The sequence below is a fragment of the Vulpes vulpes genome, unplaced genomic scaffold, assembly GCF_048418805.1.
Source record: "Vulpes vulpes isolate BD-2025 unplaced genomic scaffold, VulVul3 u000000652, whole genome shotgun sequence".
Taxonomy (NCBI): Eukaryota; Metazoa; Chordata; class Mammalia; order Carnivora; family Canidae; genus Vulpes; species Vulpes vulpes.
The window spans coordinates 1,881,071-1,896,493 of record NW_027325771.1 but is presented as its reverse complement, the minus strand read 5'-3'; the positions used below and the strand labels follow the sequence as shown (position 1 = coordinate 1,896,493).

Below are 15,423 nucleotides of genomic sequence, written 5' to 3'. Positions count from 1 at the left end.
ACAAGTAATGACATGGGTAATCTCATGTTTAACTCCAATTGAACCGTGCTATATGTGTTTCATTTTTAACCTATTTCTAACGAAGCCCTAAATGATGGATATTCATATTGTTTCCAGTTTTGTTACTTCATCAAGGAACATTATTAATCTTTAAGAATTGGGAATGTGTGTTAGCATATTCAGGATAAATTCTTAGAGGAGAAATTGTAAATTTTTTGCTACTGGTTTTATTTCTAAGTGTTGACAAGCTACTAAGATTCCATCCAGTAGATCCCATGCATGAGCATGTAAAAGGCCTCAGGTTTGTATTAGGAATACTCATCATTTGGGAAGGGCAGACATTATATGGTATGGTCTGAGACCAGATTAGCAGTGGTGGTTGTCTCTTTGGTGTTAGTAGTATACGTAAGGTCACTAAGACTTTTTAATAATTCTTAGGAGATCTTTATATATTTCATGGTTTTATTTCTTTATAGATTGATTCCTGTATTAGTGAATGGCATGAAGTACTCAGATATAGATATTATCCTACTTAAGGTAAGGAAACTATTTTCTGGTGAATAGGCAAGGTTGTTTTTTAGACTTTAGAGAATCTTTGAATTTGACTAACAGAATATTCATTTAAAATAGACCCTGTGTAAGTAAGGTTTTTATTTATATATATATATATGTGTGTGTATATGTGTGTGTGTGTGTGTGAGTGTATATAAAATATGCTAAAGAGTTCAAAGATAGGAGTACACAATGAATTTGGGGGCTAGTGTATTCTAACTTCATTGGAACCAGCTGGTGACACTGGCAGAGTTAGCATTAATTTCCTGTTGATTCAAATTATTTATAGTTTATTTTAAAATTTATTAAATATAGTCTGAATTTTATTCAGGTACTCTGGGTTATACTAGCTGATGGGAGGCCATATAACACAGTTAAAAGGCCTGATACCTACCATGAGTTACAGAATAGTTTCTTCTCCTCTTAATAAAGAACTGTTTTCTGCAGAGGGCAGTGGTTCTTAATGAAGAGGTGTATATACCTTCATCTGCATGGCATCATCTCTCAGTATTCTGATTCTTTAATTCACGTATATATTATTATAACATTTTAATACCATCAAAACTTTTCTTTAAAAAAAAAAACACAACAGGGTGATGTTGAAGAAGATGAAACAATTCCTGATAGCGAACAGGATATAAGGCCACGTTTTCATCGATCAAGGACAGTGGCTCAGCAGCATGATGAAGATGGAATTGAAGAGGAAGATGATGATGACGATGAAATTGATGATGATGATACAATTTCTGACTGGAATCTAAGTAAGTCAAAAGGAAAAATACGGTTGCCCGCTTTATTGAGAGCTAACTCATATATCATGTAGTACCCTCGTGAAACGGCACAAATCAGTAGTTTTTCATATATTCATAGTTACACAACCATCACCACAATAAAATTTGGAACATTTCATCACCTTAAGAAGAAACCCTGTTTTTATTAGTGGTCACTCCCCATTTTCTTCCAATCCCTCAGCCCAAAGCAACTACCAATACCTGTTCTGTCTCTCTGGATTTGCCTATTCTGGACATTGCCTGTACATGGAGTCCTTCAATATGTGGTCCTTCATGACTCTGTTGTTTCACTTAGCAGGTTTTCAGTGTTTGTTCAGGTTACAGTATATATCAATATTTCATTTCTTTGTAGTGTGGAAAAATTATCCATTATATGGGTATCCCACATGTTATTTATCTGTTCATCAGTTGGTGAACAATTTGTTTCTCTCTTTTGGCTGTTGTGAGTGATGATGCTTTGAACATTTATGTAACGTTTGTGTGTGGACATAGGTTTCACTTCTCTTAGAGATAAAACAGGAGTAGGATATGATAAGTCTTTGTTTAAACTTTTGAGGAACTGTTTAGGCTGTTTTCCAAAGTGGCCCCACCATTTACGTTCTTACGACACTGTCTTAGGGTTCCAGTTTCTCCATATGCCTGCCAACTTCTATTATCTTATTATAGCAGTTCTAGTAGATACGATTATCTTTTTGTGGTTTTGGTTTGCATTTTCCTGGTGGACCTGTTCTTATATTTAATGTTCATTCTATTGCTTAAAGAATTCTTACCTCAAACTGCCATTTCTCAAAAGGCCATACATTTTATTTGGCATTATGAAACAGGAACACTGGACACAGGCTACCCCTGTTTTCTTAACATAAACTTATTTTTCATGATAATTTGCATGAGTGTTAGTTGATCATCAAGGATAAATCTAAAATAACATAAATTGTTTTGTCATACTCAAAAGCTTTTAGAAATGTCTTGTTTTCAACCTTAGCTGCAAATCGTATCTGTTGAACTGGCATTCTAGGCCACAGTCTAATGAGATGAGGAACTGAGACGCATGTTTTGTTTTTGTTTGTGTGCTGATTTTTAAAGCTTTGCTGCTCTATTTAGGGTTTCTCAACCTTCAACAGTTGACCTTTTGCTACATAATTCTATGTTGTGGTGGCTGTCATGTACATTGTAGGATGTTGAGCAGCACCCATGACTCTATAGTAGATGCCAGCAGCACCACACACACACAGACACACACAAACACACACAGTTGTGACAACCAGCAGTGTTTTCAGACATGGCCTGTTGTCCCCTGGGAAACAGAATTCCCCTAGTTAACTGATAAAGCAGTTAGGGACATGAATCATCAGGCCGGACTGTGTAATTCATTTGGTTAAACGTTAATTCCTCTTGCCCCTTTAGTTTCCTGTAACAGTTCCTTAGAGTGCCCAGTGTGCCCAGCACTAAGCCAAGGACTTGGCATGCACCTCCCGTTTAATCTTTACAACAGCCTTAGGTTGGTAAGGAAGCTGCAGAAAGAGAAACTTGCCCAAGGTTGGTTACCATGGCTAGTACTAATGGCACACTTAACTTTGGATCCCAGCTCTCTCAAAGTAAGAGAGCCCTAGGTCTTCACTGCTATCACAGATCACAGAGCCAGCCCCCTGTTATCTGCAGACAGTGGGTACCTGAAATCACACACAGTACCAAACCCTGTATGTATGGTTTTTTCTTACACATACATACCTATGATAAAATTTAATGTATAAACTAGGTACCGTAAGAGATTAACAATAACTAATAATAAAGTAGAGCAATTGAACATACCATAATAAACATTATGTAATGTGGTCTCTCAGGATTTCTTCCTGTGCGACATTCACCCTTCTTGTGATGCCATGAGATGATAAATGTCTGCATGATGAGCTGGGGGTGGGGTATGAGATAGACATGATGAGAACATTAGGCTACTATTAGCCTTCGGGTGGTGAATCAGGAGGATCATCCGCTTCCAGACTGCACTTAACCAAAGGTAACTAAAGCCATCAAAAGCAAAACTGCGCTGTGTGGGGCTACTGGACCTTCTCCCAGGGTGTCCCTACTTTGAGGCTGGAGATAGGATGGGTTAAGATTACAGTACAGGGAGCGCCTGGACGGCCCCGTGGTTTAGTGTCTGCCTTGGGCTCAGGTCATGATCCTGTGGTCCTGGGATCAAGCCTCTCTCGTCATTGGGCTCCCTGCTGGGCGGGGAGTCTGCTTCTCCCTCTGCCTCTCCCCTCCCCTCCTGCTCTGTCTCTCTCTTTCAAATAGATCTTTTTTTAAAAAATGATTATAACATAGTTAACTTTACACAAGCTATAACATATGTTGAATTGGGGAAGGGAACTACTTCTTCACATCCCATTTTTATATCCTTCCAGAAGTTTTTCTATGAACATGCAGGGAAAAAAAAAACCTTGTTTTTATTTTATTGGAGAAAAGACTGACTTTCTAGAGATTAAATGTACTTATTGGTTGTTTTCCATATATCATGTAACTCATTTCTGTATTAGTACATAAAGATTTCTTTCTCTTGGGGATCCCTGGGTGGCGCAGCAGTTTAGCGCCTGCCTTTGGCCCAGGGCACGATCCTGGAGACCCGGGATCAAATCCCACATCGGGCTCCCGGTGCATGGAGCCTGCTTCTCCCTCTGCCTGTGTCTCTGCCTCTCTCTCTCTCTCTCTCTCTCTCTCTCTCTCTGTGTGTGACTATCATAAATAAATTAATTAATTTTTTAAAAATTTAAAAAATTTTAAAAAAAGATTTCTTTCTCTTTTGTGGCGATGTAATACTCATTTGTATGGATTTACCGTGCAGTACAACAAAGACCCTTCTTGAGTAAGGTGTCACTTCTAGTTTAACAGCCTTTTTTCAAAAAGGATTTTTTTTAATATGAATTTTAATACTGTGTAACAATTCATGACCAACTATTTAGTATGCCTAATCACATTGGGGAAAATTTTTATACTTAACTATATTTTTGGTTTTAATTTTTTTTTTTTTTTTTTTTTTTTTTTTTTTTTTTTTTTTATTAAATGCAATCTGAATTGATACCTAGTTCCATGGCTAATAGGTTCCTTTGTCTGGAAAGAATGTTTTCTGGCATATTTTATGCTTCACGTGTTGGTGACTTGGTGAGATTTATTTGCTTAACCTCCTCCTGAATCATTATGTATTTGATCCTGAATGATCTACCACTAAGAAATATTAAGTAGAAATAATAAATGTACACATTTTACTGCAGATTTGTAGAATTGGACATCATATTGTAGAAGCATGAAATTGAGTGGAACAGTATTTGTTTCGGTTTTTCTGGATAGATAAATCCTGTGTGGCAGTTATATACAGAGTAGAAGATCTTCGTAATTAGTTTGCTAATTCTTGGTCATAAAAAAGTATTTCTTGTTAATAGAGACAGACTACCTGCTATTTAATTATTTTAAACTTTAGATATATGATTAAGGCGGTACACATATAATAAATACTCATGATAATAGAGTTTAATGTAATATTCCTGAATTAAATGTTTCTTTAGGAAAATGTTCTGCTGCTGCCCTAGACGTTCTTGCAAATGTGTATCGTGATGAGCTTTTGCCACATATTTTGCCCCTTTTGAAAGAGTTGCTTTTTCATCACGAATGGGTTGTTAAAGAATCCGGCATCTTGGTTTTAGGAGCAATTGCTGAAGGTAAGTCTTAAGTCAAAATTAAACTGTGAACTCCTTGATGGACCCTAATGTAGATGGGCCGCTTTGAGGAGTAGTTATTCTGATAAGCAAAGACCATTCAGTTTGGAATTCACATACTTTTTTTGCTCTCTTGATGTTGCTGATGTGAAATAAAGGACACCATGATCTACACTAACCTTAAAAAAAGATGTTTGAATCCAAAAGCTATCTTAGGATAAGCTTTTACCTTCAACCAGTTAACTCTTATTAAACAGCTATAGGCTTAACTTATAACCCCTCCCAGATATTTTACAAATGCTCCTGTTACAATAAAGGGAACAGAATGAGAGGACTGATGTCAGAAGCATCCCCATTGCTAGAAAAATAATTTTCTCCCTTGCTAAGTATAAAAGCCAGGTAGGAGAGTCTCATCATCCTCTATAGAGGGTTAATGTGTCTCGACTGTTAGGCTTGTATATACAAGAAATCGAAGTATTTGGTAGGTACTTTTGAAAGCCATTATTTGTGTAACAGATGTAAAGTGAACTTTCTCAACCCTACTAGAAGATACTTAGGAGCAATTAGCTTTTTTTGTTTTTTGTTTTTTGTTTTTAACTTGGAGCAGATTATTGTACTATATTTATTGCAGTGGAGATGACTGGATATTTTTTATGGATATGTTTATTTAGTATTCAGCTGAAATAATTTTGTTTTAACCGAATTTTAGCACTTTCTGAGAGATTTGTTACCTTTTTTCCAGGTTGTATGCAAGGCATGATTCCATACCTGCCTGAGCTCATTCCTCACCTTATTCAGTGCCTCTCTGATAAAAAGGCTCTTGTGCGTTCCATAACGTGCTGGACTCTTAGCCGCTATGCACACTGGGTAGTCAGCCAGCCCCCCGATACGTACCTGAAGCCATTAATGACAGAGTTGCTAAAGCGAATCCTGGACAGCAACAAGAGAGTACAAGAAGCTGCCTGCAGGTGGGACAAATCCATAACATTGTTAATTGTGGCGGGGAAGGGAGGGGACATTTTCCGTGAGAAATTAGTTTTCAGCTTTGTGGTGGAATGTTGGTATTAAAACCATTAATGGAGCTTTTATTACCTGTATTTTTTAATCTGATGATTCTGTAAATCAAAATGTGAGTCAACTATGCATCAGTCTTTGCTGTTCCTTCAACTCATTTCTTTTTTTCTCAGTGGCTATGGTAACAGTAGAATTCTCTTCCACCCTAATTCTTGCAGACATCGGAGCAGTGACGGTGGAAGTCTCGCTTTTGAAGGGATAACAAAGTTTGAGCAAATTCACATCATTAGTGTAAAAACCAGCTACCACAACTCCATTAGAAAGCCCCACAGTGACTTGTCCTCCGTCACTTAGTGAATCTGCTCCAGCAGCTGTTCTGTCATTTGGGTTTGCTGCTGTGTTTTTATATCAGATCAGCAGTTAGTTTCATTACTATAAATATTCCAGTTTTCTGGAACAAACCTTTCTGTTCTGAAAAGTCCTGACACACTTACGGCTCTTAACTTTCTAACAAGAATTGCTTTATGGTTGACTTTGTTAATAAGAAATAGTTGAAAAAGAGAATAAATTTAAGTGGAATTGTACTTTACCATATGTGAAGCAAAAATATCTAGATGCATTCTCATTCTTAATAAAAGAAAGTTGAACTAAAGGGGCTCTGGTGATTAATAGTACTACCTTTTGTTTTTTTTTAACGAGAGAAGGATACAGACTATGTTTGGCATCCTGCACATTTGTTGTTGGTTTTTGTTTTTGTTTTTCTAAACTCTCTATTAGTTGTTAGGGATATATTAAGTGCTGAGTTTACAGTCCCTGCCATCTTTAAACTTCGAGGCTAGTATAGAATACCAAACATCCATATAATTATAATTCATGGCAAGTGCTGTAAAGGAAATAAATAGTTTATAATTTAAGGTAGGGTTTTCACTAACAAATAGCTTAAGCCTATCATTTTAGAAAATTCCTGAGTGGTTAGAATAGAAAATAATACAAACCTTAATTTTAGAAATGAAAAGCCAGGTACACCTTAGAGTCCGGATAAATTTAGGTCTAGATTGAAGTTAATTCCTCAGACTCGGGAGTGTTTGCCTTTCATGTATATTTGTCTTAATAGATAAGCCATAAATGAGGCAGATTTGTCCTCACAAACACACTGTGCATTCTAATGTATAGTGTAGGACTCAGACCAACATTTTTTAACCTTTACCAAGGAAAAACTGACAAAAATAATCCATATATTTAAAGTGTACTATGTGATGACTTGCTAAACATGCACATTATGGAACAATTGGCAAGATCAGGATAACACATCCATTACCTCAGAGTTGACATAAGTCTTCTTTGTGTGGTGAGAATGGTTAAGGTCTACTCTCAGCAACTTTCAAGTATACAACACTATTATTATTTATAATCACTGTGCTGTACATTAGATCCTCAGAATTTATTCTTGTAACTGAAAACGTGTGCCCTTTGACCACCTGCATCATCCCATTCCCCCCTCCTGCTAACAAACATTTAGGAGGTCATGATACTGTGTTTGATACACCTCAAACACAATTAAAAATGTTTCTGTGTCCTTTTGTGACCCTTAGCGTGTAATCTGAATGGTGATTAGAAGTAAAGTTTTTTTTTTTTTTTTTTTTTTAGAAGTAAAGTTTTAATTCTGTTTTCATTAATTTGGAACAGCCACTAGAATTTAAGCTCCCTTTAAGCTTGTTTTACTCATTGCTATAGCCCCAGCACTAAGTGACTAAATAAAAAGTAAATACCAAATAAATGTATTGAATGACTGAACATAAGAACCAACAGCACTTTCAGATTTTACTTTTGCCGTGAAGCAAATGCCCATAGGTTCCAGCATTTTTGAAAGAAGTGGTAGGAAATGGGGAAGAAATAATAAAAATAAGCCTCTGGTATGGTGAAGTAAGGTGATAGACACGGAAAGTGTAAATAAATGTTCTATAAACTATGGACTTAGTTTTCTGTCTCTATTATAAACTACAACAGTAATAATCTCTCTCTTTCTCTCTCTCTCTTTTTTTTTTTTTTTTTAACTGTAGTGCCTTTGCTACCTTAGAAGAGGAGGCTTGTACGGAACTTGTTCCTTACCTTGCTTATATACTTGATACCTTGGTCTTCGCATTTAGTAAATACCAGCATAAGAACTTGCTCATTCTTTATGATGCCATAGGAACTTTAGCAGATTCAGTAGGACATCATTTAAACAAACCAGTGAGTATCTGTGATTAACTATTTAAAAAAATAAATATGTACCACAGTTAAAATCAATACATTAACATATATCTGGAAATGAAATTGGGGAGATGTGAACAGTTAGTGTTGTACTTTAAGAATGTATCTGAAGAAGGCAGCAAGTATATTTACTTTCTAGACGGTATTAAAAGTAAATAGGTGGGCAGCCCAGGTGGCCCAGCGGTTTAGCACCGCCTTCAGCCCAGGATGTGATCCTGGAGACCTGGGATCGAGTCCCACGTTGGGCTCCCTGCATGGAGCCTGCTTCTCCCTCTGCCTGTGTCTCTGCCTCTCTCTCTCTCTCTCTCTCTCTCTCTCTCTCTCATGAATAAATAAATAAAATCTTAAAAAATAAATAATTAAAAGTAAATACGTTCTTGGTGTGAAAATCCTATCATACCACATGAGTGCACCAACACTATCTAGGAAAGGATTGAGGTCTTATACTGTGGCTTTCAGCTTTTACTTAATTCCAAGTATTTTTATATCTACCACTTCATAAATATTGAAGCTTTAGAATACCACATCTAGACATACTTGTTTTCTCACTGGAACATACAGGTATGGAGAACGTATACTAAGATAAAACAATTAGAAATAGGGATAATAAGTTAAAAATGCTAAATACTGGTATGGAAGAAGTATGTATGGCTAAAGATTCAAATTCTGTTTCCCGTAGGGTTAAGAGGAGGATAGAATTGCATTTGTCCAAATAGGACTTAAATAATAGAATTTCAGTATAGTTCGAAATTCCCAACAGAAGAATAGATACATATTTGTGATTGCTATATGAAAATTCTTAAGAAATTGTGTTTATAACTTATACTTAAAACTTGGTACAGGACATTTGGTTTGTGGGTTTGCTTTGATGTTAGTTGGTTTTGTATTGTGTGCAGGGGAGTGGGGAGTGTTTCTGAATGTCTTAGACCCTTTGGAATCTGTGCCTCTTGTTTACACAACTATTATTTAGTATTTTGTGGATTTTAAAGTTTAAATAAAAACACTTAAATGATTGTGAATCTTCTGTAAATGCCTCTTTAAATTTATCTGTCATTTATAACATTCTAGAGCAAGGGCCATGCTACATGTTATAAACCCCAGGACAGAAAAAAATCAGAGTAAAACTTAAGCAAATTATCCCTGATTATGACCAAATAATTTTTGTGTAGTGGTACATTTGTATACATTTTATTTCAAAAAAGGGTATAAGATGACTTAAAAATAGAACAAGGTTATATAAATGAAAAGCAGAAAAAAAAATTTTAAGGTGTTAAGTGGAGCAGACTGAGGCTTAAAATGCATTCCATAATGATTTTACACAATTACTTTAAACGGATTTTAATTTTCATAGACCCAAAATGGACTTATTTACATATGATAGTGGAGCTTTATGTGTTTTTTCATCATTATAAATAGGAATATATTCAGATGCTAATGCCTCCGCTGATCCAGAAATGGAACATGTTAAAGGATGAAGATAAAGATCTCTTCCCTTTACTTGAGGTATGCTAATCTGGTAACCTTTAATTAATCTAATAGTGTGTTTAATCAGAAACACCTGTGTAAGTATAAAATGTGGGTATATGTGATAAGTAAAATATTAATAGATGTACATTTTGAAGCATTCCTGTTAAAATGCTGAATAAGTATGTTAACTGCCCTTACTTTAATTATGGGACATCCAGGGACGCCTGGGTGGCTCAGCAGTGGGCATCCGCCTTTGATTCAGGTTGTGACCCCGGGGTCCTGGGATCTAGTCCCACATCGGGCTCCCCGCAGGAAGCCTGCTTCTCCCTCTGCCTGTGTCTCTGCCTCTCTCTCTGTGTCTCTCATGAATAAATAAATAAAATCTTTTTTAAAAATATAATTATGGTACATCCATACTAAGAAATACTGTAAAATAGAAAAACCATAATGGATATGTTAGGTTGGGTTTGTATTTTTAAGGTCATCAGGATTATATTACATGTTTTCTTGATTGCTTTGCTTCACTGGTAATCAAATATCTTGGAGATCTTTTTGTATTAGCCTATTAATATCCTATATTTAATCGCATTTCTTTATATGGAAACATAACTATGCCACAATAATTAATATAGTTCAAATTATTTTATGTGTTATATACCTATTGTGTAAATACACACATACAGTCAAATGTGAAGTAGCATCAAGCCTTGGTGCTAATAAAGAGGGACTTACCCTTTTTTGTCCAGGTTGAGGCTTGATATTTGATAAGTTATTCAAATAACTGAAAGTAATTCAGTTATGTTATTACATAATCAAATGTAATAACTTAAATGAATTGGTGTTGGTAGAGCCATTTCAGTCATTATCATTCTTCTTTCCCCTGTCATTTCAGTGGTCACCACTTATGCCATGGTTTGTCCGTAGCCGAAGTAAAAACTTCCATAACTAAGAGCTTTGGCTAATTCTGGGCCCAACAAAACAAGGATCATTCTGATTAAATAGATTTATTTTCAGGCAGGGCTCAGAAGGTGCCCATTAAAGTCGCCTACATCATTGAGCAGGTTGAGAGTATAAACAAATACCTCTTATATTTGAGGGAAAAAATAGGAATACATAATACTTAGTCTGGTTCTCTAAGGATAATATTCATTACAGAAACTTTTTTTCTTGGAGGAAATCTCCCCTTACCAGCAGCAAACTAAACAACAGTGAGTCGCATCCAAAGAGGAGAGGTTTGCAAAGATGACCTATTATAGAATAGTAGAACGAGCTCATAAATGACCAGAATTTTACTGAGTACACTCTTAAGCATTTATCATCATTTTACGTATAACCAGAAATTTACATTTGTACCTGATTTTTTTTTTTTCTAGTGCCTATCTTCAGTTGCCACAGCCCTGCAGTCTGGTTTCCTTCCATACTGTGAACCTGTGTACCAGCGCTGCGTAAACCTAGTACAGAAGACTCTTGCACAAGCCATGGTATTTTTAAAGACTATTTATACCTGCCCTCCTTGGCATCATAAACATTTTTCTAAGGATAGACATAATGTATACAAATCTTTTCACTTAACTGATCAAAGTAAGTTTTTTTAAAACCCTTTGTCTAATTTCAGCTGAACAATGCTCAACCAGATCAATATGAGGCTCCTGATAAAGATTTTATGATAGTGGCTCTTGATTTACTGAGTGGCCTGGCTGAAGGACTTGGAGGCAACATTGAACAGCTAGTAGCCCGAAGTAACATTCTAACACTAATGTATCAGTGCATGCAGGTGAGACTTGTTAAATTAAAATGTATTAAAACCGGATTCTCTGTGTCACATTGGGTTAATTTCTTCTTATTCCTTGTAGGATAAAATGCCAGAAGTTCGACAGAGTTCCTTCGCCCTATTAGGTGACCTGACGAAAGCTTGCTTTCAGCATGTTAAGCCTTGTATAGGTATGAGTATTTCCTACTGCCATGATGCACTTTTTTAAATTAGTTTTACATCAATTATATTTCTGTATCCTTAGACTGAAATGTCCTGGAATCCCAACATTTATAAATGTACATTTTACTACTTAAAGCTGCCCCGAGTGAAGCAGGTAGGATAGGAACCCCCTTGCTCTGCTAAATTCATTATCACTCCAGCAGCTCATTAGGCACTCACTCATGTGACTGGAGAAAAGCTGGAAAAGTATTACTGTAGTGTGAAGGACAAGCCACCTATCAAACCTTGGTACCTTTATGCTAGTTTCCTGGTAATTTTTGAGTAGCCTCTTTTTGGGGGGTTAGAGGTACCCAGAAGTAATAATAGTCTTTGTAATGATAAACCAGTGTGCTTCTTCAGCCATCATAGGAAACTCTTCAAACAGTTTAAAGTAATGATTTGTTTTTGTTCTAATAGTATAGCATTTGTCTTAGCCTTTTGTGATGATACTAAGGGATTCCTTGAATAACGTAAACTGTGAATTGCTATCAGAATCATGGATTTAAATGGGTTTTTGTTTTCTTTCACTTCTATATCCCAATGTTTTGGATGATAGTTTCTTACAATACACAGTTTAGTGGACCATGGTTTAAAACATGGACTTGAAATGGTTTTTTCATTTGATAGAGGTATACTCTGGGTGTTTTAGCTTTCCCTCCCTGCCCCCAGTTTTATTGAGATATGATTGACATACAACATTGTGTAAGTTTTGGGTGTATGACATAATAATTTTATATAAGTATCTATTGCAAAATGACAGTAAGTTTAGCTAACATTCATCAATTCATGTACTTAAAAGAATTTTTTTCCTTATTAAGAGAACTTTTAAGATCTCTCTTAGCAACTTTCAAACATAAAATGTCGTTAACTACAATCATCATGTTGTACAGTGCATCTCCAAAACTTATAATTGGAAGTTTGTACCCTTTGACCAATTTCACCCAATTCTCAGTTAACAAGTGTATTTCTGAACTTTGGATAATAACATTAATTATGCTATATTAAACCCTCATGTTTAAACATACTACTATGAATGAAACTAGTGAATTCTTATGAATAGCTATTTTATAAATATTTACCACATGATTTAGTTTTTATGAATTTAAACTTCTATGAAGGGATTTTTTTTTTTTAAAGACTTCATGAACCATGTGTATCTTTTTCAGGAGGTACACTGTCTAGTTACCTCTCTCTCTCTCTCTCTCTCTCTTTGTTATCAACCATGGTTATTATTTTCTAGATCAGAGTTTCTCAACCAGGGACAATTTTGATACCTTCAACTCCAAACACTTGGTAGTGTCTGGAGACATTTTACTTAACCCTGGGGATGTGTTACTCATATTTAGTAGGTGGAGGCAAAGAATGTTGCTAAACATCAGACAATGAGTGATAAAGTACCCTCCCCTCTCCATATGCCCCCCTCCCCCCATGGCAGAATGATCTGGACCAAATTATTAGTATTGCTGAGGATATAGAAACCCTGGCTTAAGTCTACTAACTTATTGGGGTTTTTTTTTAAAAACGATAATACTCTAATTATTGATTTAACAGTGAGAATACATAAAGACATTTCTCATACCAGTATTATTACCGTGAGGTACAAACCATATAGGGGAGGCAGGATAATTACTTGATTCTTTCTCTTTGTTTACCAGTTTTCAAAATAATGAAATGATACCCAGCATCTTCCACAGGTATCTATATTGTGTTTCAGAGTTTAGTTTTTGTTTGTGTTTGGTTCTTTTTGAGTGTCAGTATGAATTCATGATGCTCAAATTGTCCTACCACTGGCAGTGGGAGCTTAAGCCAATTGGCTTCTTGGTCCTTCCTGGTATGACAAAATAGTCCAGGCTTGTTTTGTACATTTCCTGCTTTGAGCCTGCAATGAGACATTTCTCCTAAAGCCCTCATTCCTTTTAAGTGGAAAATGATATTTAGAGACCACCATCTGAGCACTAAGGTAAAAGTCACTTTAAAAGCCAAAATCATTGATTTATTTTTTTTTAAGAAATTTGTGTGTGTGAAAAACTAGCTTTGAAGAAAGTTGTATCATGTTTTCCTCATTTTTAATTTGAATTTTCTCCATCTGATAAACAAGAGTGATTACTCTGACCAACTCGTTTTAATGATACCTAAAATAGACCAAAGCTGATGTTTCCTGGTCTACTTCATAAAAAGTTCAGTGGCCAGATATTGGCCTCTTTCACTTTCTTAAATATTGTGAAAACCTTTTAAAAATTGCTGTTTCTTGCCTAGATTTCAGTTTCTACCTAGTAGATTTCCTTTAAAGCACAATACACTGCTGTTGAAAAGTTTACTACATAGTTGTTAAAAAATTTTTTTTCTAGCTGATTTCATGCCTATATTGGGAACCAACCTAAATCCAGAGTTCATTTCAGTCTGCAATAATGCCACATGGGCAATTGGAGAAATCTCCATTCAAATGGGTAAGATCTTTTTCCCCTTTAAATGCCCTGTAGTTTTTTAGACTCCTTAGTATTTTTGTAATTGCTTTTTCTTTTTAATCTAAATGAGTTATTTACATATGTTTATAAACTTATATCACAGTTAATAAAGGCAACAAAAAAGTATTTTATGTTGATATATTTTAACATTGAAATTTTTCTTTCTTTGTTTTCTCTTTTGGGGTGATTTAGGTATAGAGATGCAGCCTTATATTCCTATGGTGTTGCACCAGCTTGTAGAAATCATTAACAGACCCAACACACCAAAGACGTTGTTAGAGAATACAGGTACCACATGACTGAACTGTTATGGTGAAGAGAAAACTATTTGCCTTTTAAGGTTAAGATGCGTAGAGAAACCAAAGCAAAGCTAGCTATAGAAGCACAGCTAATTATTAACGGCTATTTGAGATTCTCAGTAATGATATGTACTGTTTTAAGTGTATTGCATTACCAATTGTCAGAGACTTTAAAAAACACTGTTCCTCTATTCTATGTGTTTTAACACTCCCTAGAATGGACCCCAGCTAAAATAACTACTGAACAATATGAATTTTAATTTTATGTTAATTCAGAGAGTAACTGGCAGCTGGGAAGTAATTTTTTTCATCTACAAAAATGTGACCAAAAATAGACATCAGTATAGGGGCTATAATTGGTTAACAATGCATGTGTATTTCATATTTCACTGTATATTTTCCTTCAAATTGAGAACTTAGGCAGTATTTTGTGGGATTTTTATTCAGGAGGCTTGTTTCTCTTTTGCATTTATAGAGAGCATGTTGATATTAAAGAGTACCTTCCATACTATAGAACACATTTCAGGGTGATTTCTTCCCACCCTCCCTGAATTTTGTTAATAATGATAAAAGATGTGAATTTTGTTTTCAAATCAGGCACATCCTTTTCTTTATGTAACTAAGAGAATTCCAGTAAATATAGTCAGGGATTTACTGAAATACTGGATAAAGTTTAAAATAAGATTTCTTAAATAAGAAAATTTGTTTTCAAAGACATTTTAATTTTATATTTTTTGAATATAGAAAGTTTTTTAATGTGATTAAAGTTGATATGTTTATTGGTATGGAAGGAAATCTTTGAATTAAGAAACAGTTTTATAGCTGTTTGGCTGTATGGGTACTGTTTATATCATAAAGTGAATTAGATTGTCTTGCTGAAAAGTACAAAAATCTGTGTATTAG

At 35.3% G+C, this 15,423-nt stretch overlaps 1 protein-coding gene across 4 annotated transcripts in view; it reads left to right on the top strand.

Annotated features, from left to right (window-relative positions):
• Positions 1-15,423, top strand: part of TNPO1 (transportin 1) — a 60,405-nt gene that overhangs the window by 30,560 nt on the left and 14,422 nt on the right. For all 4 annotated transcript variants that reach the window (XR_011999152.1, XM_072745350.1, XM_072745352.1 and 1 more), the window contains 11 exons: positions 477-537; positions 1,145-1,313; positions 4,901-5,053; positions 5,793-6,018; positions 8,125-8,296; positions 9,734-9,820; positions 11,158-11,265; positions 11,400-11,558; positions 11,638-11,725; positions 14,105-14,203; positions 14,414-14,509. Coding sequence is in view for 3 of the 4 variants with exons in the window: in XM_072745350.1 (XP_072601451.1) it covers positions 477-537; positions 1,145-1,313; positions 4,901-5,053; positions 5,793-6,018; positions 8,125-8,296; positions 9,734-9,820; positions 11,158-11,265; positions 11,400-11,558; positions 11,638-11,725; positions 14,105-14,203; positions 14,414-14,509 (1,418 nt within the window). In the remaining variant the exon portion in view is untranslated. The remainder of the gene's footprint in view (positions 1-476; positions 538-1,144; positions 1,314-4,900; positions 5,054-5,792; positions 6,019-8,124; positions 8,297-9,733; positions 9,821-11,157; positions 11,266-11,399; positions 11,559-11,637; positions 11,726-14,104; positions 14,204-14,413; positions 14,510-15,423) is intronic.